General features: G+C 44.6%; 1 protein-coding gene across 2 annotated transcripts; it reads left to right on the forward strand.

Annotated features, from left to right (window-relative positions):
• Positions 1-1,091: 1,091 nt before the first annotated feature.
• On the forward strand, positions 1,092-25,359 carry FAM186A (family with sequence similarity 186 member A). 2 transcript variants are annotated; one of them, XM_080994344.1, is made up of 9 exons: positions 1,092-2,462; positions 4,940-5,171; positions 6,995-7,171; positions 9,192-9,959; positions 10,041-13,092; positions 15,235-15,427; positions 20,699-20,886; positions 22,183-22,371; positions 25,236-25,359. In XM_080994344.1, the coding sequence occupies exons 1-9, from the start codon at positions 2,223-2,225 to the stop codon at positions 25,288-25,290; spliced, it is 5,094 nt and encodes a 1,697-aa protein (XP_080850470.1). In that variant the 5' UTR covers positions 1,092-2,222; the 3' UTR covers positions 25,291-25,359. The 2 variants fall into 2 exon arrangements, with proteins under 2 accessions (XP_080850470.1, XP_080850471.1); XM_080994345.1 differs by lacking the exon at positions 1,092-2,462 and adding an exon at positions 3,536-3,842.
• Positions 25,360-26,685: the final 1,326 nt, after the last annotated feature.

Raw genomic sequence — 26,685 nt, forward strand, 5'->3', positions numbered from 1 at the left:
TGGTTCCTGCCAACCAATCATACTGCTGCATTGTTCTAGGACCAATCAGACTGCTGCATTCTGAATTCTATTGTTCTAGGACCAATCAGACTGCTGCATTTTGGATCCTATTTAACTCAGTACATAACAAAAACATTAACAAAAACATACAAACAAACATTTATCCTAGCTGTAATAATTCCATTTTTGTTAACATTGTTAGGTGACTTCCTCGAATCCCCCTGGCTGAGTTTCCATCTAAATCATTGTAGCAGTTTTCCAAAACTATTTTTACATAGAATTTACTTGGTTGATTAACATCTTTCTTTTCATTTTAACAACATAGTATTCTACAACCTCACATATTTGAATCCTAGGCTTATCTGAAACTCGCAAGTAATTCTATTTAAGTTATCTTGACATATTTAGCTAAATAGTCTTTGAATTTCTTCCATTCCTCTTGGTACTCCTCCTCCTTCTGGTCGCGGACTCTTCCGGTCAGGTCAGCTAGCTCCCAAAAGTCCATCATCTTCATCTGCCATTCCTCCACTTTTGGTACTTCTTGTAATTTCCAATTTTTGGCCAACAAAATTCTAGCTGCAGTTGTGGCATACAAAAACAATCTAACATCTTTCTTGGGCAGTTCCAAACCTTTTATTCCAAGTAGAAAGGCTTCTGGTTTCTTAATAAATGTATATTTCAACATTTTTGGTGCTATGTGTAATTCTTGTTTAGATTCCGCTACTTTACCGCGGAATCTAAAACACAATGACACGAAAGGGTACAGTCCCAACATTCATTCCCAAAATACTAGTTAATTAGAGACATCATTCCACAGAATGCCACTGATGTCTCGATTCACATTTATGTTTCTGAGTCAATTGTATCTAAGAGAAAATCTTCCTTACATAATACATCATTTAGAGTAGCAAAGCCCACTCTGTGCAGCAACACAGCCCGGTTCCATGGAATGTGCCAGGCTCAAAACAAGGAAAGATCATAGAATCATAGAGTTGGAAGAGACCACAAGGGCCATCGTGTCCAACCCCCTGCCAAGCAGGAAACACCATCAGAGCACTCCTGACATATGGTTGTCAAGCCTCTGCTTAAAGACCTCCAAAGAAGGAGACTCCACCACACTCCTTGGCAGCAAATTCCACTGTCAATCAGATAGCTCTGTTAGCAAAACTTACTTCTTACAGATGGAGTTGTTTGATATACAGCGATGTGGTAAACATATATATTTTCTGTTCCTCGGCTCAATTTAAAGTTCTAGTTTTGGCTACTAAGCCTTAAATAAATTGTGACCAGGTTATTAGAAAGACTGTCTGCACCCATACAAACTTGCAAAGGTCCTTAGGTCTTCTGTGCGGTGCAACTTGGAAACAGGTTGACAATTTTAAATATTTCATACTGCTAAATCCCTGACCACCCTAGGATCTCTAAGCTCCAATCCTGGATAAGAAAACCAAAAAACCCCCAAAACCGTATTATTACTAGCTCCAAGCATGCCACAGTATACAGTAGTACCTCGGGTTAAGTACTTAATTCGTTCCGGAGGTCTGTTCTTAACCTGAAACGCTTCTTAACCTGAAGCACCACTTTAGCTAATGGGGCCTCCTGCTGCCGCTGCGCCGCCGGAGCACGATTTCTGTTCTTATCCTGAAGCAAAGTTCTTAACCTGAGGTAATATTTCTGGGTTAGCGGAGTCTGTAACCTGAAGCGTAGGTAACCTGAAGCGTATGTAACCCGAGGTACCACTGTATTCCCTTACAGCGAATACTTCTGAATGAGTTTCAGAAACAATGATGCTAGAACTGAGAGGTAGCTCTCTAAAGCTCATGTACAGCATGACAACCCTGTCTAGCTTGTATCTGGCAGAGCCGAGGAATGGAATAATCTACTGTTGAATTATCTGAGCAGTGAATTCCACCATCTCTCCAGGACACTAATGCATTCTGGGACTTGTATACAAAGCATGCATGAGCACATAGAACAACAAGTTTCTGTTCCGCGAGGCTTCTTTTTATGCGAATGAGCACCTGATGACGTCATGGATTAGAAGCCATAGAATGGCAACTATGACATCAACTACACAAACAGAACCCGTTCATCCCCTAGGGATGAGTTTCTGCCTAACAGCAAGGGGGTGTAATTAAACCGTTTGAAGAATAAGCCTACCACACAACTGAACAACTTGGCCCTGTATAAAAAGCTGATTTGCCTTACTCTGTGCTGCAGCCATGGATTTCCCAAAGGTGGTTGGACTTGCATGGGAAAAGTCCCACATGGGTCCCGAATCTTCATCATCTTCAGGAAACTCAGGAAATGAAAGTGATAATGATTACGAACACAATCAGGCCGGCCGCAATGTTGCAACCTACAAAAACGAAGCCGCTATTTCTACCATCGATGAAGTCCCCCCCGCTGTGCAGAATGTGTTGGATAAAATTGAGCTGGCCCAGCTGGAAAGAGCAAAGAAGGTATGTGTTGGAGAGAAAAACAGAGTTTCTGTCCTGGAGCAGGGACTGCTGATGGATGAGGGGGGTCAAATATGTGCAGCCTTTCACAATAGGTTTTCAACATGGACTCCTGCTGGCACGTTAAGCACAATTCTGCTCACCCCGTGAGAATTATATTTGAGAAAAGTCAGGAGAAATGGGAGTAATCCCAACTTCTGCAGGTAACTGATTCAAATGAACCAGATTAAGTCCTTCCATTTGCTTGTTTACCAGACCTGCTGTATTTATTGGATGCCTCTCTAGCCCTTGCAGTGTGAGATGTGAAGAGTAAAGGCTCCCATCAGCTATTAAGAACATATGAATAGCATAAGCAGATGTCTCCAGGAAACCCGTAAGCGAGACTTGGAAGGCAATAAGCCTCTTAGGAACATAAGAAAGTGCCTTCTACTGAACCAGGACTTTAGTCCATCTAGCTATGTATCGGCTACACCAGTCATGGGAAATCTGGGGCCTTTCCAGCTCTGTCAGAGCATGACACACATAGTCGCCAATGGGGATTATGGGATTTGCAGTCCAACAACATATGAAGGGCCAGGTGTTGCTTCCAAATAGCAGGTATTCATAAGTAAGATGCCTTTAAATCTAGACTGTGGTCCCACCTAGCCGTTGTGACTAAAAGGTGCCAATAGGCTTGTCTTCCATGTCTTTTAAAGCTATCCAAGGTAGTAATATTGTTATTTCTTGGGCACAAGTCCTTAATTATTGCTTTATCATTATATAATTTTTAGCAAATGTTTCAAACATTTCCACAATAATCTTCATATCAAAGTTACCTTTCTTCAAAAACTGACTTCCCAACCTCACTTCTCCAGTGTTTTTACTCAAACCTTTTCTACCTTTTCTTTTTATGTTTATCTATTACACAAAGTTTCTCTGTTACAATTATGTCTTTTTCATTTTTCTTCCTCTGCCTTTAACTTGAACCTTGCCTGCAATTTCATTTGATTATAGTTTTTTTTTAAATAATCCACTAACTTACTTATTTATTAAGACTGATTAATATCGCCATACTGTACTGTAAGCAATGAGTTGTGAGTGCTAGCGGAGATAAAAGTCCAGGAATCTAGCCATATTTACACGATTTATTGCTCCTTTGAAGCTATGTACAAGCAGTTCAAAAGTCCGACTCATTCATAGCAGGTCAGTTGTCCCGACTACACTTCCTTTCGATTTTCCCCAGCATAACCACCTCCTAAGCCCGGTCCCCCTCCTTCCTCTCTGACGAGAGTGGCTTGTCCCCGGAAGTGCCTGCCCCCTCTCAGATTCATTACCTCCTGACAGCTCTTCGTCATCCTCCTCGTCCGAGGAGGAGTAACTACTTATTAAAGGAGCTTTCTCCCGGTAAGTTCCCATTCTCTCCCCCTTCTCTGGCTCCAGTTCCCTGACATGTACCCACTGGATAGTGTGCTAAAAATAACACATACCATGATAAAATCAGAGTCATAGGAGCCAACTCCTAGGGGCAGAGAGGTCTTCGCACATGCCCCCCCATATAATATTTGAGGGCGCTGGGGACCCCCAATGTTGATGGACATTTTCATTCAAATGGTGTGGGTGCACCATGTCATGTGATCGATTATGCGTGGAGGAGCTTACCTGGGCTTCCCCCATATTTTATTGAAGTTGGCACCCTTGATCAGCGTGAAACATTTACTAACACCACAGGTTCTTAAAGGTCCATTACTGTGTAGCCAGACAAAACGAGGATGTCTTCCTGAAATGGGAAGCATATTCACCCAGTGCTTTTCCAGCTGTACTGGCTTCCGGTGGAGTACAGGGTCAGATTTAAGGTGCTGCTTTTGACCTTTAAAGCCCTTCACGGCCTAGGACCCTCATACCTACGGGACCGTCTCTCCTGGTATGCCCCACGGAGAGCCTCAAGGTCCATAAATAGCAACACCCTAGTGGTCCCAGGCCCTAAGGAAGTTAGATTAGCTTCAACCAGAGCCAGGGCCTTTTCAGCACTGGCTCCGGCCTGGTGGAACGCTCTGCCTCATGAGACCAGGGCCCTGCAGGATCTGATTTCTTTCCGCAGGGCCTGTAAGACAGAGTTGTTCCGCCTAGCCTTTGGCTTGGAGACAATTTGATTCCCTCCCTCTCTTTCTTTTTTCTTTTCCTTCTCCTCCTGCGATGAGGCTACATTTTAATATTTTAATGTTTCAATATTTTAATGTTGTATTTTAATTTTGTTTTTAAGTTGTAATCATTCAACTTGTTTTTATTATTGCTTGTAAGCCGCTCTGAGCCTGGCCTTGGCTGGGGAGGGCGGGGTATAAATAAAAATTATTATTATTATTATTATTATTAATGCTTTCAGCAAATGCTACAAGGATGGCTCAGTCAGGGGCAGGGAAGGAGATACATAACCAAGAAGCAGGCTCTTGAAACGCTTCTGAATATGTCCTGCGCTCACATCCATTGTAATTCTGTGCTTTCAGGATGTTTCTAAGAAGCTGTTTCGCATTCTGGACAATGTGAATCGGGCCTATGAACACTACAAAAAGGATGACGGGCTCGATCCTGAGATTGAAAGGGACTACTACCATTCACAAACCTGGGAAGAGACGAGCCGCCGGGCTCATTTTTTGGATGGAATTGATGACGTGCTGGATGAGAGCGTCTTCAAAATACAGGAATTAAAGGCAGTGCTGGAGGCGCTAAAATTCTGGCGTTAGTTCCATGGTGCTGGAAATGGGAGGGTATACTGTGGCAAGTGCCATCTTCTAGAACAGGGGTCGGCAAACTTTTTCAGCAGGGGGCCGGTCCACTGTCCCTCAGACCTTGTGGGGGGGCCGGACTATATTTTGGGGAAAAATAATAATGAACGAATTCCTATGCCCCACAAATAACCCAGAGATGCATTTTAAATAAAAGGACACATTCTACTCTTGTAAAAACACGCTGATTCCTGGACCATCCGCGGGCCAGATTTAGAAGGCAATTGGGCTGGATTCGGCCCCCGGGCCTTAGTTTGCCTACCCATGTTCTAGAAATCTAGAAAAGGGTATTGGAGCAAGGAATCTTAAGTCGCTGTCAACACACGTGGGATAGAAAAAAAGTTCATACTGTGTGTGTCTGTATGCCAGCGAAATAACAATGAAACACTCACAATCACAAAGTACAACAAAGGGGGGGAAAGCCGCTGGAGAAACAAGGTTACCAAAAAACAAATGCCCTAAATGCCAAATGTCCCGTGGAATAGTAATGTCTGAAGAAGCTACCCAAAACTATAGAACTGCAGCCTTCGAAGATGTCACAATTTTGAATTGGATTAAAGGATAGGCACCCTTAGCTAGTAAAGAGGAAGAATACATTCAGTTGACATTAACATATGAACCAGCCTGCACAAAACATTACATGTACAGCACTGTAGCATTTCTGTCTTTCCAAATTGTCGCTTGTCTGAATTTTGGGGTGAAATTCTCCAGTCGCAAGTGTGTATAAAAATTGGGATCTGCTTACATACCTGTGGGTGACTTGCAGCAAGGTTTTCTAGCTCCCATTTGGTTTATAATAGCAACAACAAAATGGCTTTCCCTCTCCTAAATTGGGCTGTTGAAAATTAAAACTAACCAGGAGTAGACTTTTGTGCGAAAGGGCTATGGGCTTAGTCCACTCCAGTCCTGGCAATTGTACCGAAAACAAATGTACCCAGAGTGGCTCAAAGTAGACTTGGAGAGAAACCCCTGTTATTTAGTTTTAATTGTGTGTCTTTTGCATTTAGTTCTCGTTGTTAGATCTTGGGGTTCTAGTTTTAAAAGTGGGGGAAGGAATCTGACAAAGACTTCCCACGTAAAATGTAGAGTTTTAAAAGTCACAAAAAGAACACTGAACTAGCCCAATAATGGCTACTTAAGCCAGCTGAGGGACACAGGTAGCACTGTGGGTTAAACCACAGAGCCTAGGACTTGCCGATCACAAAGTCGGTGGTTCGAATCCCCGCGACGGGGTGAGCTCCCGTTGCTCAGTCCCTGCACTGCTAACCTAGCAGTTCGAAAGCACATCAAAGTGCAAGTAGATAAATAGGTACCACTCTGGCGGGAAGGTAAATGGCGTTTCCGTGCACTGCTCTGGTTTGCCAGAAGCAGCTTAGTCATGCTGGCCACATGACCCGGAAGCTGTACGCTGGCTCCCTTGGCCAATAAAGCGAGATGAGCGCCGCAACCCCAGTCGGTCACGACTGGACCCCTTTACCCTTTACCTTTTAAGCCAGCTGTGACACTCCAGGATTCAGGCAGAGAAGTATTTCTCACCACCAACTTCCTCATCTTTTAAACCAGGACTGAACCTCCTTGGTGCCTTTCTGCATGCAAAGATATGGCTATAGCAGACTGGTTTCCTGAGAAAGCAAGGCCTTAGTGATAGTGTTTAACCAGTTAAATCTCTGTTCATTTGATGGATAAAGTGGAGATTGCTTTTAAAAGGACAGCTTCTCATTTTACATCACGGGTGTTTCCATCTTGACTCACTTTGGGTTTAAACATTATTTCCAGATGAAATGCTGAAAGCGGTTGAACGAGAAGAAAAAGTCCTTGCCACTAATGACATAATTGAAGAGATGGAGGAGAAAATCCAGAATTTTATCAGTGCAATGGACTCAAAGATTCAGCATCTAATCAAACTATTCCGCCCACTTTTAGAAGGGAAAGCTAAGCAGAGACGGAAGTCAGGTACCTAAATGAGATGAATCTGTTAGAGAAAGAGGTTGCATCATCAGGAAGCAGAGGTCTATATTGTTGGGAGATAACTGGGGAATACCAGTTAATCCTGAAGTCCCACATGTGTGGGGAACTACAAAGAAAAAAACAGCTGATTATTTTTTTTTTTAAACCAACCCACAGGGTTTGACTTTAGCCAAAGCAGCCCCTAGCAGAACTTAAAACACAGATCTATGTAGCATTTGTAAGCATGGGAAATAGGTTGTTAGAACTTTAAATATCCGAATATTAAGCACTTACAATTGAGCTCCCCTGCTTCTACCCATCTTGGAGTGAATAGACTACAACTTTGAGTGAGTTTAAATACTTACTTACATCAATCATAGGTCTCACTCATGCACCATTCAGTGCTACAGCAGAAACAGCACAGGCAAGGTATTATTGGTTGCAAAATACAAAAAAACCCTTCAAGCTTGGAGTATTATTACTATTATTATTCTACTGCCCTACAGCTGCAGGTCTCGGTGGTTCATGGGATAAAATCAGAATATAAAAACACAAAGTACATAAAACAAAAACAGAAACAGTTTGGGCTAAGGAGCTCCAGCATCATGCATGATATCAGCTTACATGGTTAAAACGAAGAGAAAGGGAAGGCAGAGGAACAGGAAATTGACAGAGTTGAGGGGTGTGTAACCTAGCTGTGTCTCCTCTAGAAATTTACAACTCTGTGGTCCTTAACTCCTTCATTTACCAACTAGCATAGATATGCATTGTTAGGTTTGACTGCAAAAACTTCCACATATGTTTGGCTTGAAAGAAATAAAAGTACCGATAAACCAAACAGCACACCAAAACTCAAGGAACCTGTGTCAGAACCCAGCTGTAAACTCCATCATCTTGGACAATTAAGCCAGCATCAGAGTTTGCATAGGGTGGAGCAGTTGCTAGGGGTTTTAGTGGGAAAGAGATAAAGACACTTGCAAGGAAGAGCTGCAAGCCTTGTTCATTTTGTGTGTGGCATATTCAGTTTAGGGGTCTCTCTCATCCCCTGCTCTCTTGATGGTCTGTGCCATCTGTGTGCTCCTCTTATCAGTTGACAGAGTTCGGGAGCCTATTTCCAAGGAGATTTTGCTTCCCCAAAATGTCTGTCCATCTACTTTAGATAAACAAATATTTATCTATCTATATATCCTGCTTTTCAATGTCTCAAAGCGACTTACAAGTATAAAAAATTAGAATATACAAAATTTGAAACATGAACTTAAATCTCTGAAATTTAAAATGTCAAGAATTTAAACAAGAACACGAGAAACATTAAAACATGGTAGAGAAATATCCATGATGCAAAGGCTTCCTGAAATAAAATGGTTTAAACTATGCACCTGAAACTCAGCAGAGATGGTGCCTGTCTTCTAGGGGGAGAGAGTTTAGCAGAGCTGGGCCTGCGACACTGAAGGCAGAATGTCTTGTTGACACAAGTCATACTTCTGGTTTATTCTGGAGGCCTCAAGTGCCTTATTAAACCATGGTCTCCTTTGATGATCTGATTGCACTCACTTTGGGACAAGACTGATTGCAAGTGGCTGTAGCATGTTTGTTACATTTAGGACAGCACACAGAGTTTTATTGGGCTGGATCTACACTCGCCTTTTCATTATTAGAACGATACTAGAAATATTGTTCTAAAACATCAAGACAGGAAACGTCCCCTTTGGTTTTCGTTTTGCTTTCTTTCCCCGCAGTCTCTCTCCCTGATTTCTGGTTGCTCTGCAGTGCCCTCTGGTGTCACATTTCTATAACGCACTAAGAACATTAAAGAAAAGAACGTCTTGTGACTATATGGTTACCGGAATCATTCCTTAACTCCTTTTTAACGTTAAAAACCATGAGTGTAGATCCGCCCTTGATTTATAAGGAAGTTCACAGTGTCACTGTGCAACAATTCCTGTTCCAGAGGTACTTTATCACTGGGCTAATTTTACTTTGTGTATACTCTAATGCCTTCTTGTTATCTCTTCGATTATTTCAGGTCACAGAAATGCCATGTTTAAAACATGGAGAGACAAAGTCGCCGATGCGCCCCAGGAAGGGGAGCCTATTACAACAGAGCGGATGTTGGACGATGACCCTCTTACATTCAGCCGCACTAATGAGCTCAACAACATGATGCAAGAAATGGTAGATTCTCCGACTTTTTTGAAAATAGAGCATCCAGCAGTCAAGTACATTGTAACCATGGTAGCTAACCTAGCTAAGGCCTACAGCCTTCTAGGGAAGCAGTATCGCAGCCTTAAAATCAAGTGTGAAACCGAGAGCGCCTTGGAAAGCAAGAAGCCAGACCCACACGTTGCAACTCTGCAAAGGGAGCTGCGAGTGGCCATGGAGAGGAAAACAGCAATGGAAATTCAAGTCCACACCGTTGAAGAGATGTGCAAGACACTCATGATTACTAACGAAGCATTGCACAGGGAGCTGCAGGAGGCAAATGAGAGGGCAATGGTGGCACGCCAAGCCACCCTCAGACCTGCTATAAGTAGGATTCCTGAGAAACTTCCCACAGGGAGTATGAAAGATATGAAGGAAGTCAAGAGTGAGAAAGAAATCAAGGATGAGAAAGAAATCAAGGATGAGAAAGAAATCAAGGGTGAGAAAGAAATCAAGGGTGAGAAAGAAATCAAAGATGAGAGATATATGAAGCTCCATGCTGAGCTTGCAGGAATGAGAACTGTGAAAGCTGAAGAAAAGGGCACTTATGAGGAGAGTACAAAACTCCACACTGAACTTGCAGAAAGTAGAAGTGTGAAAGTTGAAGAAAAGGGCACTGAACTTGCAGAAATGATAAGTGTGAAAGTTGAAGAAGGTGTGAAAGGTGTGAAAGGTGTGAAAGTTGAAGAAGGGGGCACATTTGATGAGTCACCCAGGCAGCAGAAACCCACGGTTGAAACCATTGACCCTGACCAGCTGCAAGAAACACCTTCCGATGCAGAAGTACCTCTGACATTTCTTTCAGTAAGAGCTCGGGACAGCAAAACTGGACTGTCACGACTGACAGTTGTAGGCCCGACGTCCTCAGACCTGTCACAGGCATCCTCTGAGCTATCACAGATATCGTCCGACGAAACGGGAGACACAGAAGCTGCTGGAAAAGAAACAGCAACAGCAGCACCTAGCAAATTTGCAGGAAAGAAACGGGGGTCAAGGACAGCTGCCTGGAAAAAAATACAAACATCCCTTTTGAAAACGCAGTCACCACAAAAATTGGCTGGCAAAAGCCACCAAGAACCTGAAGGGGAGCAAGTTCCCCAACAGCCAGCTGAAAGCCCTCCCCCTAAGCCCATTCTCAAACGGGTCACCAGGGAGAGTGTCGGTGAAGCGGAAGTCGAAGAATCATCTCAAGAGCCAGCAGAAGGACTCCCAAGCCCCCCAACAAAGCGCAAGTTCTCCATAAAAAAGACGGCAGGGCAATTGGTCAAGGCTGTCAAAGAGAGAAAGGTGGTCAAGTTTGACGACGACGAGCCGACTCAAGAGACTCAAGAGACTGCTCCAGGTGTCCAGAAGGAGGAGGGCGCAGAGGTCCCAGGGGAAAGCTCATCACCACAAGCAGGAGAAGCCGAGGAATCAAGCCATGAGACAGTAGGCAGGCCCAAAGGGAAGAAGCGCCCCAGCAGAAGCAGCCCAGCAGGTGTGCCACAGCCAAAGTGGGCAGAGAAGACAGGAGATGTCATCCGGGGTTTAGGCAAAAAGCTGCAAGAGCTTGCCAGCGATAGAGGTGGTGTGTTAGATGCAGAGGCTCTCAAGCGCATTTTTGAGGAATTGGACGCAACCTATCAAGACACAGTGCAGGAAGAGAAGCCCGAAAGTCGTGGCGATGTTCCAGGAGAAGTGCCTGAAGGCCGTGTCAGTGGTCCAGCAGAGGAGGCTGGAGGCAGCCCCGTAGACCAGGAGGATGCACTATTCACTGTAGAAATCCCCACGTTGCCTTCTGCATTTGTGCAGAAAAGGCAAAGATACTCAATTGTTGAGGAACTCCCTGGACAGGATACAAGCTCTGGGCTGCAAGAATTTCAGGAGGTCATCCTTGCTTGCTTAGATGAGAAGATAGAGAAGTTAAAGAGGAGTCTCTCAGGCAGCTGGAAGCCGTCAGCAAAATCCCAGCTCACACATACACTAAGCAAAGAGATCTCCGAGGCAATAGACAGAAAACTGGATGAATGCATCCTGATGAAGCAGAAAGTATCTGCTGGACGGAAGAAACAGAAGTTTGCAAGGAGCACAGAGGGCACAGAGGTTGAGTTGGAAGAGGAAGATGGGAAGGGAATCAAACTTCCATCTTTGTCCTTTAGCAGTCCTGTGGTGTCCCAGGAGTCTTCAAGTAGCTCTTTCAGCTCTGGGACGGAATGGGATCAAGAATTGTCAACAGGACAGGCCTCGCCCTTCAAGTCCCAGCGACATCAAAGAAAGAAGAAGGAGGAAGAAGAAGAAAAAGAAGAAGAAAAAGAAAAAGAAGAGCAGAAAGAAGAAGAGTTGCGGAGAGACCAGAAGGAGCCCCAGTTGCAAGTGGAGGAAGAAGACTTGACCAAGGTTTCACATCCCATGGAAGAACAACCTCCCGAACGACAGCCTTATGAAGCAGATGTGCAAGCCAAGGTCTCGTGGCAGGAATTGGAAAAGGAATTGGCAAAACAATCTTCTGCAGAAAAACTTAAGCATGCCCAGAAAGGAAAAGGGCCATGGCGCAAAGAGAGCAAGTCAGATTTGGAAAGTGATAGCTCACGGGAGCTCAGCAGAGAAAAACAGCTTTGGTACTTGCAAATCCAGGAGCAGCTGCAAGAGGAGAAGCAGCGGCTGCATGAAGAACAGGCCCGGCTGCAGGAGGAACGCCACAGGCTGCAAGAGGAACAAGAATACCAGCTACATTGGCAGGAGATGTGCGAGGGGCAGCGGCAGCAGTGGGAGCGGGAGAAGGAGCAGCAGAAGGAGCAGGAGCGCATGTGGCAGGCGCAGGCCGAGCACTGGCAGCTCCTGCAGCAGCAGAACGAGGAGCAGGAGCAATTCTGGGCCAGGCAGCGGGAGCAGCAGAAGGAGCAGCAGGACCTGTTGCAGAAGGCGGTTGAGCAGCTACAGCTGGAGAAAAGGGAGCTGCTGGCGCTGCGAGGGAAGCAAGCAGAGGAGCAGTGGCGCTGGAGCCAGCTGAAGGAGCGGCACGAGAAGCAGCAGCTCCTCTGGCAAGAGGAGGACATGGAGCAGGAGAGGAAGAGGAGCCAGTGGCAGGAGCAGCTGCAGCTGCAGGAGCAGCGGATGGAGGCCCTGCGGCAAGAGCAGCAGGAGCAGGAGGAGAAGAGCATGCGGTGGCTGCAGGAGCAGAAGGAGAAGCAGGAGGAGATGGAGCACCTTTGGGAGATGCGCTGGGAGCAGCAGCTGCTCCGCTGGCGCCATCAGATGCAGATGCAGAGGCTGCAAGTCCAGAAAGTGAAGATGAAGCAGCAGCAGATGCAGAAGGAAGAAAAGGCCTTGCTTCCCAAGCTGAAAGTGGTGGAAGGTGCAATTCTGGATCAATTTTCCAAGCGATATAAGATTGCTTCCCCCCGTAAAGAAAGGCGTGCTTCTCCTAGCCCCCTGCTCAGCCCCGTGCCTAGTTCACAGTTTGACGAGGATACCTATGAGCTGGAATCCACTTGGTTCCCCAGGCTGTTCACCAAAGCGGAGGAGTTTGCTGCACCTGGCACCACAGAGAAGCGTTACTGGATAAACGTAGAAGCTCAGAGGAGAAACCTGGAGGTGTTGGGGGAAGCTGTCCGGAAGGCTGGCATCTCCCCAGAACTCTACACCCTCACCAAAGGGATAATCAAGCAAGCATTGCACAGCAATGTGGAAAGGCTGGCTTTGCTCTTCCGGAAATACATCGCCTTCTGTCGTCTCCAGCAGGTCAGGTAAGACTAAAAATCTTAATGTGAAGCTACTGGGAACCTTAGCGTTGGCGCACAGTGTGGTGACAGCGCATTGCCCCCAGACTATATTTAAAGAGCACGGCAGAAAACAAGTTGAACTAGTCATCCGTCTATCAGGCGGACAGTTGGAAGGATGTGCTGTTGTCACATGTATATAATTTTAAGAGCAATCTAAAATTATATATGTTGAATAGTGGAAAAGATGGACAAAGGACACAGCTCTGTTGAATTCACAGCTCTTTATTGCAGCAGTTAGAACTGCTCCTGGAATCAGACTGACAGCTGGCTGCTTTATATAATACTAAGAAACAGTAAAAACTCACAACTAGCTAAACAATCAGGAGCGACAGTTTTCAATCCTTCATTTACATACTGGTGGCCCTGAGTGAGAACTGCCACTAATCTTAATACTTAACACCATATATATCTCATTATAGTTTTACCAAACTGTTACCATACACTCGAGGAGGACATGGAGCAAGACCAAGGTGGGCTATGGCCTGGGGAGAAGAGGTGTGGCCTGGGAGAAGTCCTAGGACAGTTCCAGACTGTCGCTGTTTTGGGGTGGGATTCAGCCACACAGTAAACTCAGTTTGTACGACTACAGTTGATTGGTAGGTTTTGCAAACCCGCCTTTCAAAAAGTTCAGGTGTTTGGACTAAGGAAAGTTGCAGGAAAATAGACGGGGGGGGGGGGATAACAGTTGTTTTGATGCAAGGTCATCTAACTTCCCTGAAAATAATAAGAATGAGGTAAAAGTAAAGGACTTCTGGACTGTTAAGTCTAGTCAAAGGCAACTATGGGGTACGGCGCTCATCTCGCTTTTTAGGCTGAGGGAGCCGGTGTTTGTCCACAGACAGCTTTCTGGGTGATGTGGCCCTTGAAGCTGACTCAGAAACTCCAGCGGGTGCAGAATGCCGCGGTGAGACTCTTTACGGGGTCCTCGCCGCGGGATCACATTCATTCAGTGCTTTACCAGCTGCACTGGCTCCCAGTAGAGTACAGGGTCAGGTTTAAGGTGCTGGTTTTGACCTTTAAAGCCCTATGCGGCCTAGGACCCTCGTACCTACAGGACCGCCTCTCCTGGTATGCCCCGTGTAAGACCTTAAGGTCCATAAATAATAACACTTTAGAAGTCCCAAGCCCCAAGGAGGTTAGATTGGCCTCAACCAGGGCCAGGGCCTTTTCAGTTCTGGCCCCGGCCTGGTGGTACGCTCTACCGCAGGAGATCAGGGCCCTGTGGGATTTGACATCTTTCCACAGGGCCTGCAAGATGGAGCTGTTCCGCCTGGCCTTTGGGCTGGACTCAGTCTAACCCCCGCTCTCTCTCTCTCTTTTTTTTGATGGAACCCCTTATATGGGATTTTGTATATAAATTTTCCCTTGGCTCTTTTTGCTGGCCCATGTAGGACCAGCATGGATAGTTGGCCCCAGGGAATATTTGATGTTTTCTCCCCTTATGGCTTTGATCTATGGGCTACCACTAAAACGAGGCTGCATTTTAAGCTGCATTCTAACTTATATTTTAATCAACTTTGTTTGGTTTTTTTAAAAATGTTTTTACTGTATTTATATTCAGTGTTAGCTGCCCTGAGCCCGGTCTTAGCTGGGGAGGGCAGGGTATAAATAAAAATTTATTATTATTATTATTAAACCGCTTCTGGCACACGGAGGACTGTGACGAGTGCCAGAGCACACGGAGATGCCGTTTACCTACCCGCCACAGTGGTACCTATTTATCTACTTGCACTTTGACGTGCTTTCAAACTACTAGGTTGGCAGGAGCTGGGACAGAGCAATGGGAGCTCACCCCGTTGCGGGGATTCGAACCCCCGACCTTCCAATTGGCAAGCCCAAGAGGCTCAGTGATTTAGACCACAGCGCCACCCGCTCCCTTTAATAAGAATGAATGTTTATTAAACAGCCAGCATCATCTCATCTCCTTGCAGCCCAATCAGGATGAATGTTCAATAGCCAGGTCATCCATAAGTGGTTCCAAATGCCAGGTAGAGAGGCTGGGAATACCAGAATGGGCCCTCTGGCTAAGGACTAAGCTGCTGGGCTTTCTTTATACTAAAGGAAAGAGTTATCCACATTTATATTCCTCCTGCCCTGTATTTACAGAGAAACCTTACTTATTCGGTTGGAGGCTGCCAAAGAAGCCAAGGACGGTGTTAGAATGCAGGTTTTGTACAAGATGGTGGACAAGCTAGATGCTCACCAGAAAAGAGTTATGGGGCACTGGACTGTTAAACAGATGATGGCAGAGAAGCAGCGTCGGCGCTGCCTTCAAAGGATGATTGCCTTGTTTGCTCAGGTGAGCCTAAGAGAATGAAGGGTTCACAACTCAGAGCTGGTGTTTTACTTTCACCTCATGTCAGGATGAGTTTCTCTTACTGCCTTTTTTCATTTCAATCTATAGAACCCAGCCTCTTGGATAATGGCGTTCTCCTAAGTGAATCTCCACCCCCTGTCTCTCCCACTTCCTCATTCCTCATCATCATCACCTCCTCTACGGGTGCTGCTACATACCCTCTGTCTTTGAGCTCTTTGCTCTCCTACTTTTAAGGCCCGCCGTGTTCTAGGAGATGGAGGGTCTGGCATGCTTTCTAATGACAATGTGTCAGCTGGGCGTTCTGGCTCTCCCATGATTTTCCAGCTTTCCACCTCATCTGCCTCTGAGCTGCAACCTCCCTCAACCCCTTGTTGTAAATCTATACTGTCTTCCTCTTCCTCTTCTTTGGAAGAGTCAGGTTGGGAAGGCGGTCTCCACCATTTCTCCTCTGCCTAGTCCCTGACACCCCGGGGATGATGACCCTCGTAGTAAATTTCCTATCCCTTGTGAGCAACTCACTGCATGAATCATGAGTTTCGCCATCCAATCTGCATCAGTAGCGGACAGTGGCAACGGGGGTAAGGATATTCACTGTGTGATGATGGCTCCCACTCACATGGGGGGGGCGGTTCTGCTTTGTGATACAGTCACAGTGGGCTTGGGAAACTCACTACGTATATGCCGGAAAATCAGTCTATAATTTTGGCATGGGGAATTGCTGTTCTGTGCACACCAACTCTCCACTAAAAGTCACAGGGGGGAAAGTATACCTCCTTGGTGAGTGCTTGAGCCCACAGTTCAGTCTTTGGTCTGAAACAAATCTTATTTTCTATCCCACATACAGGGAGAAGGGTAGGGCTAAGTGATATATTGATATATCATCCAAAACTGGTTTGAAATCCATATCATGATATTGGTTTCATAGTTTTTGACCTGGTGTTGTTGTTGTTGTTTAGTCGTTTAGTCGTGTCCGACTCTTCGTGACCCCATGGACCAGAGCACCCCAGGCACTTCTGTCTTCCACTGCCTCCCGCAGTTTGGTCAAACTCATGCTGGTAGCTTCGAGAACACTATCCAACCATCTCGTCCTCTGTCATCCCCTTCTCCTTGTGCCCTCCATCTTTCCCAACATCAGGGTCTTTTCCAGGGAGTCTTCTCTTTTCATGAGGTGGCCAAAGTATTGGAGCCTCAGCTTCAGGATCTGTCCTTCCAGTGAGCACTCAGGGCTGATTTCCTTCAGAATGGATAGGTTTGATCTTCTTGCAGTCCATGGGACTCTCAAGAGTCTCCTCCAGCACCATAATTCAAAAGCATCAATTCTTCGGCGATCAGCCTTCTTTATGGTCCAGCTCTCACTTCCATACATCACTACTGGGGAAACCATAGCTTTTACTATATGGACCTTTGTTGGCAAGGTGATGTCTCTACTTTTTAAGATGCTGTCTAGGTTTGTCATTGCTTTCCTCCCAAGAAGCAGGCGTCTCTTAATTTCGTGGCTGCTGTCACCATCTGCAGTGATCATGGAGCCCAAGAAAGTAAAATCTCTCACTGCCTCCATTTCTTCCCCTTCTATTTGCCAGGAGGTGATGGGTCCAGTGGCCATGATCTTCGTTTTTTTTATGTTGAGCTTCAGACCATATTTTAAGCTCTCCTCTTTCACCCTCAATAAAAGGTTCTTTAATTCCTCCTCACCTTCTGCCATCAAGGTTGTGTCATCTGCATATCTGAGGTTGTTGCTATTTCTTCCAGCAATATTAATTCCGGCTAGGGATTCATCCAGCCCAGCCTTTCGCATTATGAATTCTGCATATAAGTTAAATAACCAGGGAGACAATATACAGTCTTGTCGTACTCCTTTCCCAATTTTGAACCAATCAGTTGTTCCATATCCAGTTCTAACTGTAGCTTCTTGTCCCACATAGAGATTTCTCAGGAGACAGATGAGGTGACCAGGCACTCCCATTTCTTTAAGAACTTGCCATAGTTTGCTGTGGTCGACACAGTCAAAGGCTTTTGCATAGTCAATGAAGCAGAAGTAGATGTCTTTCTGGAACTCTCTAGCTTTCTCCATAATCCAGCGCATGTTTGCAATTTGGTCTCTGGTTCCTCTGCCTCTTCTAAATCCAGCTTGCACTTTTGGGAGTTCTCGGTCCACATACTGCTTGAGCCTTCCTTGTAGAATTTTAAGCATAACCTTGCTAGCGTGTGAAATGAGTGCAATTGTGCGGTAGTTGGAGCATTCTTTAGCACTGCCCTTCTTTGGGATTGGGATGTAGACTGATCTTCTCCAATCCTCTGGCCACTGCTGAGTTTTCCAAACTTGCTGGCATATTGAGTGTAGCACCTTAACAGCGTCATCTTTTAAAATTTTAAATAGTTCAGCTGGAATACCATCACTTCCACTGGCCTTGTTATTTGCAGTGCTTTCTAAGGCCCATTTGACTTCACTCTCCAGGATGTCTGGCTCAAGGTCAGCAACCACACTACCTGGGGTGTGCGAGACATCCATATCTTTCTGGTATAATTCCTCTGTGTATTCTTGCCACCTCTTCTTGATGTCTTCTGCTTCTGTTAGGTCCTTTCCACTTTTGTCCTTTATTATGGTAATCTTTGAACGAAATGTTCCTTTCATATCTCCAGTTTTCTTGAACAGATCTCTAGTTCTCCCCATTCTGTTGTTTTCCTCTATTTCTTTGCATTGCTCGTTTAAGAAGGCCTTCTTGTCTCTCCTTGCTATTTTTTGGAAATCTGCATTCAATTTCCTGTATCTTTCTCTATTTCCCTCGCATTTTGCTTGCCTTCTCTCCCCCGCTATTTGTAAGGCCTCATTGGACAGCCACTTTGCTTTCTTGCATTTCCTTTTCATTGGGATGGTTTTCGTTGCTGCCTCCTGTATAATGTTACGAGCCTCCATCCATAGTTCTTCAGGCACTCTGTCCACCAAATCTAAATCCTTAAACCTGTTCCTCACTTCCACTGTGTATTCATAAGGGATTTGATTTAGATTGTATCTTACCGGCCCAGTGGTTTTTCCTACTTTCTTCAGTTTAAGCTTGAATTTTGCTATAAGAAGCTGATGATCTGAGCCACAGTCAGCTCCAGGTCTTGTTTTTGCTGACTGTATAGAGCTTCTCCATCTTTGGCTGCAGAGAATATAATCAATCTGATTTCGATGCTGCCCATCTGGTGATGTCCACGTGTAGAGTCGTCTCTTGTGTTGTTGGAAAAGTGTGTTTGTGATGCCCAGCTTGTTCTCTTGACAGAACTCTATTAGCCTTTGCCCTGCTTCGTTTTGCTCTCCAAAGCCAAACTTGCCAGTTGTTCCTTTTATCTCTTGATTCCCTACTTTAGCATTCCAATCCCCTATAATGAGAAGAACATCCTTCTTTGGTGTCACTTCTATAAGGTGTTTTAAGTCTTCATAGAATTGGTCAATTTCAGTTTCTTCAGCACCAGTAGTTGGTGCATAAACTTGGATTACTGTTATGTTAAAAGGTCTGCCTTGGATTCGTATCGAGATCATTCTATCATTTTTGAGATTGCATCCCAGTACAGCTTTCGCCACTCTTTTGTTGACTATGAGGGCCACTCCATTTCTTTTGCGGGTTTCTTGCCCACAGTAGTAGATATGATGGTCATCCGAACTGAATTCGCCCATTCCCGTCCATTTTAGTTCACTGATGCCCAGGATGTCAATATTTATTCTTGCCATCTCATTTTTGACCACATCCAACTTACCCAGGTTCATGGTTCATACATTCCAGGTTCCTATGCAATATTTTTCTTTACAGCATTGGACTTTCCTTTCGCTTCCAGGCATATCCGCAACTGAACGTCCTTTCGGTTTTAGCCCAGCTGCTTCATCAGCTCTGGATCTACTTGTACTTGTCCTCCGCTCTTCCCCAGTAGCATGTTGGACGCCTTCTGACCTGAGGGGCTCATCTTCCAGCGTCATAACTTTTATATGCCTGTTCATCTTTGTCCATGGAGTTTTCTTGGCAGAGATACTGGAGTGGCTTGCCGGTTCCTCCTCCAGATGGATCACGTTTGGTCAAAACTCTCCACTATGACCTGTTCATCTTGGGTGCCCTGCTCGGCATAGTTCATAGCTTCTCTGAGTTCTTCAAGCCCCTTCGCCACGGCAAGGCAGTGATCCATGAAGGGGTTTGACCTGGTAATATATCACAAATCGTGGTGTGTGTGTATGTGTGTGCTATGCAGAAATCACAATGTGGGGGAAACCGTGAAGCCAGCTAATGCTTCTCTTGATTCTTGCAGCCCCTGTTAAGTCTGCCAGCTTAACTCTCCTCTGCCTCCTGCAGTGGGCAGCGAATCACAAGAGCAGACGCAGGCAAAAATCATGATGCAGGAAAAATTGTGAAGCCAGTCAATCCCTCTGCATAGCTCCATCCTTATTTCAGGCATCGTGATATATCATGATGTTTAGCTGGTGATATAGCACGATGTTGAAAACTGTGGGAATGTTCAGGGATGCAGGAGAGGATATATTGTCTGATTACAGCCTTTCCAACTTGTGTTAACAAGTTCACAATTTAGCAGAGTAACATTCCCCTTTTTAAACTTGCAGCGGATGCGTTTGCTCAGGCTCGCTAAAGCCTCTATAATAACTGTTTTGGTATTTTCCCCTTATTCCCTCATAAAAGATAAGACACGTTGCAGTCTTCTATAAAAGTATAAAAAGGTTTACTCACACATCTTTCTGTTCACAATAGGATCCCAGAAGGCAGACTTAGCTTAGAAAAGTAACATATACCTAGAAACTATCTCATAAGAAGATAGTCCCTTTGTCCTCTTGCATCTTTGGCTAAGCAGATGTTGCTTCTTCGATGCATGTAGTCAAAAAGAAAGGGATGGCTGCCCTGCCCTGTGCTTTTGTCGTTACCTGTACAGGTGAGGCCACACCCACCTCTAGTCACATGCAGAGGAAGTCTGTCCCAGCCCAGAAGGAAACAGAAAGTTTACCTGCTGGCTGGACAAACATTCCTCCCCATGTGTAAACATGTTCACTCTAGGAATGTTGTCCTTGACTGCTCTTGTGTGTCACATCCCACAAATACCAGGGGCAAGAAATTAGCAGAGCTTCGTTTGGGGGTCTCGTATTTTGAGCAACATTAGTAAGATGGCTTCTGTCTCTCAATCCTCCCTTTGCCTCATTCCTCCGGCTGCATGGTAGATCCTTCCCTGAACCTTTGTCTGCATCAGGCAAACTGACTGCTCTTTCTTTCTGCACAGCTCCGCTTGAGTGCCAAACTCCAGCTTACCAACCCATGCCCCTTGTTGATCAAAGCAAGAGATAGAACAAAGAGGGAAAGCATACACGTGCCCAACATTGGACCTGTCTTCCTGAAGCCCAGAACCCACCCAAGCCCCCTGGTTTGTGCAAAGAAACAACAAGATTTAACATTTTCAGCTACAATCAGGTACAGTATAATAGGTTCTTGGAGGGAGCTCCTATGAGGTTGCAGTCTCTGTGGCCCGATTCAATTTTGCCCTAGCGTAAGGGCAAGAATAGGGACGCAGGTGGCGCTGTGGGTTAAACCACAGAGCCTAGGACTTGCCGATCAGAAGGTCGGCGGTTCAAATCCCCGCAACGGGGTGAGCTCCCGTTGCTCGGTCCCTGCTCCTGCCAACCTAGCAGTTCAAAAGCACATCAAAGTGCAAGTAGATAAATAGGTACCGCTCCGGTGGGAAGGTAAATGGCGTTTCGTGCACTGCTCTGGTTCGCCAGAAGCGGCTTAGTCATGCTGGCCACATGAGCCGGAAGCTGTACGCCGGCTCCCTCGGCCAATAAAGCAAGATGAGCGCCGCAACCCCAGAGTCGGTCACGACTGGCCCTAACGGTCAGGGGTCCCTTTACCTTTAAGGGCAAGAATGAAGATTGAAAATGAAAACCGAAAACTGAATATGAGAATCCAGACAACTATTGCTCTAGCAGGAAACTGGTTGTGCAACATGAAGTATCGGGGCTACAGCAATGTGTTGCGCGACCAGCCACGGAAATCATGCTTTCTTCCTGAACTTTCTCATGCACAAGCCATTCCTCCAGTGCAGCTACTATACCACTAGGGGATTTTAGTATACCACTCCATGTCATGAAACCTAACTCCTACTTCTTAGAATAAGGAGTATTTTTAAAATTACACTCTATTCAATGTCAAAATAGCTCATCATCTTGGCTCAGGGCAAGTATCCAACAGATAATGACCATTCAAATCCATGTAAAACTAATGTTCTATGAATACAAAAGAAAGAGAACCAGAATCCCTCTCTGAAGCCTCTTTTTAAAAAAGGACATCTTTTACTTTAAAAAACAAAACCAATTTTTGGAAGGCAATCAAGAGCTTCACAGAGGAGAGTCTCCTAATCTCAGCATCAATCAGCTGCTTCTTCAGATCTCGATCAAACAGCTAGCCTACTGGACTGTTTGGGGTTACTGAGATCCAAATTACTCATTACACACCCATGAAATGGTAGCCCAACAGCTATTTCAGGACAGGAAAAGTTGGACAACCAGGATAGAAAAACAGCAGAAGATGCCCTCTCCTTTGATCATCACCAAATTTCAAATTACTTCCCATTGGTTTTTCTTCTCTTCTGGGTGTTAGTTGCACGTTAGAAATATAAGGATTGGATTGGCACTTTTCTTTAAGATAGTAGCTTACTTCAAAGCCTTTTCTTTCTTTGATGTATAATGGCATTCCTCCTCTTACTAATAGGGAGCAAAGCGGTGAACAGATAGAATCACTGTGGAAGACGGATATCACGGAATTTAGTATCCCCCTTGGACCCAAAGAGCCTGTGTCTCTGATGTGGTCTGAGGCATGTGGCTTTCCGGATATCCCTAGACTTTTGGAACTAGACATTTCCTCCATTAGGAAGCAACCCTTACGAAATATCAAGACTCGGTAAGTGGCCCTCCGTTATTTGAACTTCTATTCTTCCACCTAGCAGAATGATAAAAGAAGGCCAGCTGCATAATTCATTGTAATTTTCTAGCGTTTTCATACAGTGCAAAAGGAGTCGATGTCACTTCTTTGGTTTCATTTATCTAAGAACATAAGAAGAGCCGACTGGATCAGGCCAATGGCTACTCTAATTCAACATCCTGTACTCAGAGCGGCCACCCAGATGCCTGAGGGAAATCTGTGTGTTCACATATTAGGAGAAATACTTCACTAGGAAACACAGTTAGGAGATGAAGAGGCGAGAGAGGATACTACCATATTTCTCTGTGTATAAGACGAGGTTATTTTCTATTTCAAAAATTGGGGGCCGTCTTATACACGAAACATGGGCATCCAGGGAGATTTTTATTTTATTTTAAGGTAATGTCCAGGATTTTGGCTTGGGCGGGCTGGAGTGCGCGTTCGGTGGGCCGTTGGGGGTTGTGGCAATCACCCCCCAAAGGGTCAAAAGCTTGTCGCTGTCGCCGATTGTGCGGATTTTCACTTCTACTTTAGGGTTTGGGCAGCCCTAAGATATTGTTTTCTTAATTTTCGGTTCCAAAAAATAGGGGTCATTTTATACATGGGTGCATCCTATGCACAGAAAAATACGGTATTTCCTGTCACTCTGTCAGAGGTGCAACTGAGGCGAGAGACATTCTAGTGCCTGAGACAGAGGTTTAAAATATTATTGGGTAAAAATATAATAATAAACTAAATTACTGACATTATGCTGCTTTTTAATAGGTTTAGTAAAAAAAAGTTAATCCTTTAATAATCTGCCATCTGGGGCAAGCTGTCCCACTCTGCCTGTAGGGAGGTCTAATTCTAGCACGTCAAAGCGCAAGTAGATAAATAGGTACCGCTCCGGCGGGAAGGTAAACAGCGTTTCCGTGTGCTGCTCTGGTTTGCCAGATGCGGCTTAGTCATGCTGGCCACATGACTTGGACAAACGCCGGCTCCTCGGCCAATAAAGCGAGATGAGCGCCGCAACCCCAGAGTCGTCCGCGACTGGACCTAACGGTCAGCGGTCCCTTTACCTTTACCAACTGTTTTAGAAGGCTTCCGAGTGGCATGATACACTTCTCTACAAGTTGTTTGACTCCATTTCCCATCAACCCAGGCCACTGGCCTTGCTGGCTGGGAATGATGGGAGTTATAGTATAATAATAATAATAATAATAATAATAATAATAATAATATGGTGGGCACCATGTTGGGAAGTCTGTAATTACACACACACACACACACACACACACACACACACACCATAGGCTAAAAGTCTGGCTAAATATGTGAATTATTTTCATTGCTGTTTAAGACAGGTTTTATAGTATTCATAGAATCATAGAATCATAGAGTTGGAAGAGACCACAAGGGCCATCGAGTCCAACCCCCTGCCAAGCAGGAAACACCATCAGAGCACTCCTGACATATAGTTGTCAAGCCTCTGCTTAAAGACCTCCAAAGAAGGAGACTCCACCACACTCCTTGGCAGCAAATTCCACTGTCGAACAGCTCTTACTGTCAGGAAGTTCTTCCTAATGTTTAGGTGGAATCTTCTTTCTTGTAGTTTGGATCCATTGCTCCGTGTCCGCTTCTCTGGAGCAGCAGAAAACAACCTTTCTCCCTCCTCTATGTGACATCCTTTTATATATTTGAACATGGCTATCATATCACCCCTTAACCTCCTCTTCTCCAGGCTAAACATGCCCAGCTCCCTTAGCCGTTCCTCATAAGGCATCGTTTCCAGGCCTTTGACCATTTTGGTTGCCCTCCTCTGGACATGTGGCATTCATACTGATACTAATTATATTCCTCACGGAATATAATTAGTATCAGTATGAATGCCACATTTCAATTATCAACACAAAATATCAAATAAATGCATCCAAAGCTTAGGTCACCCCCACATCTGAAAGGCAGCATACTGAAATGCTGCTTTTATTAAAAGAATAAACAAAATATTAGGTCCACAACCGGATTTATTGAGAAGGAATGAGAACAAGCAGCTAGAGACATCACTTCTTGTATGGACTTAGACAAAAGCCAAAAATTTGGATAGAGAAAGGGTTGTGTAAGGAGGGGTTTAGCCCCCTTTTCTCAGTTTCCAGCGCTTTTTGAAGTGACCTGGTGACTGGTATATAACGTCACTTTTTGACAACCATGCCCCGAAAATAAAGGAGTATTTGATAACATAAAATGTCTGAGCTAGTTATGGTACTTCGTAGAATAGTCTACAGGGGTCACTGTTGAGCAGCACAAAGTTACTGTATTATGACTCTGTGTTCAGCTCCATTCTGCACTCTTGTTTTCCCATATATATTTCCCCCAAACAAACGATGCGAGGTAAGCCAAGAACAAATGCCGGTTACTGTTTGAAATAAATTAAACCACAAACCCAGGTTCGGATGTCATGCTATACCAAATAATATGAGCAAAAGTAGCAAGAGAGGAATGAAATACCCACAATTTTAGAAGTATGTTACAATTCAGCAACTAGCAGTCCCGAACAATCAGCAAATATTAATCTCAAACAATCAGGGTCCCATGAACATCTAAACAACTAAACTAAATACAGTTTATTGAACCATGGTTTAAAGTGATATGTGAATAAGGCCTACAGTGTTTTCGATGTTTTTCAACTTAGCTCAAATTGATACCCGTTTCATTCCTATTCTTAAAGGCATTGCTACATTTTTAAGGCTGCCTCTGAAATAGAGGAATTTTCTTAGTTTTCGATACAAAGTTAGCTGCATCTAATATTATGAAATAGATAATATTTTATATTATCCATTAACTGTTGTTGTTTTCTTCTCTTGTAGGATTCAGAACATTCCCAGGTGGAAGTTATCTGGATATAATTTTATGCATTTGTAATTTAGATAGTAATTCATTCAGAGTGTCAGTGTGTAATTTAATCCAATATGTAATATATCTATAACACAGGTTGACTGGGAGCACATTTATTCTAGATCTGAGGTATTAATGTGTGATCTGGTGTTGTTAGTCACTAAAGGGGTGAAATTGGGAGTCCTACAAGTCATGCTTGATACTTTACTCCAGGTAGAAGTGGGACTGTTGGTGAGGGAAAAGATGTTTTGAGCCAGGACACCTAACTAAACTTTACATGCAAAACATCATGTTTGAAATATATATAGCAAAACTCCAGCGGCTGCTTCTGTTACATAAAATGTGCTTCAGGGGGTGGTATTTTTAGGGGGAAAGTAGTAAGTGGACTCGTACGGTTGCCATATGTCCTCTTTTTCCAGGATATGTCCTCTTTTTCAGGGGTTAAACAAAAGCATTGCTGCTAAGCATAGCGGCAATTTGCTTAGCTATTTCCCCTGTTGAACTTCCAAGATGAGACATGAATCCCAAATTCATAAGGCATGATTCACACTGAAGAGATTCACACAAGCAGTGGGGGAGTCCTCTAAACTTGGTAGTCGTTGAAAGCAGTTAGAAGTTCTTTTCAATTAATAAGTATAGCTGTCAACTTTCCCCTTTTCTTGCGAGGAATCCTATTCGGAATAAGGGAATTTCCCTTAAAAAAAGGGAAAAGTTGACAGCTATGTTAATAAGCAGAGAGCAAGGGGAAGGGATCCCTTAATATTTTTTTTAATGATAAGCACATGAATCCACCCCGTGGAGCAAGCACATACATACACTGTCTCTCCCCACACACCCCTCCAGTTGCAAGAGCCCTAAGAAACTGTGTCAGAGTTTTGTGCCCATTCCCAGCTCACTTGCCACCCAGAAACTCTTTCACAGGTTTTTCCCCTGCCAGCAAGCAAGCGTAAGCTGAGGCTGGATAATTCATGGATCTTTATTGTGGCTTTCACTGGGCAATTAACAAGATAAGCGAGTCCCTGGCAGGGGATGGTGCCGTGGACCCCCTGGGTGTGTTCCACGGACACCCAGGGGTCCCTAGACCCCCAACTGGGAACCACTGGTCCAATATTTTACCCAGAGTGCATCACACTGGCCTTCTGGGAACTGCCATCTTGCATTCAGATCCACTTTTTCGGTATGAAAATAACATTTAAAACTTCAGATAACTTTTCTGAATCTATCTCATTCGCTCGCACACAAAGTTGGTCACCTGTCCACCTCTACCTGTGAAAATGCAGCCGGGAAAGTATCTTTAGTGCAGATTCCGGTCTGTGGGCATGTGTAGCAGGCAGAGAAGTAGATGGACTGTCACGCACTAATAGGATGACTTGCCTTGGATTCAACTCTCCATGTGAAATTAAAAAAGGTATAATAAACAAA

The sequence above is a fragment of the Podarcis pityusensis genome, assembly GCF_964106645.2.
Source record: "Podarcis pityusensis genome assembly, chromosome: 2".
Lineage (NCBI taxonomy): Eukaryota > Metazoa > Chordata > Lepidosauria > Squamata > Lacertidae > Podarcis > Podarcis pityusensis.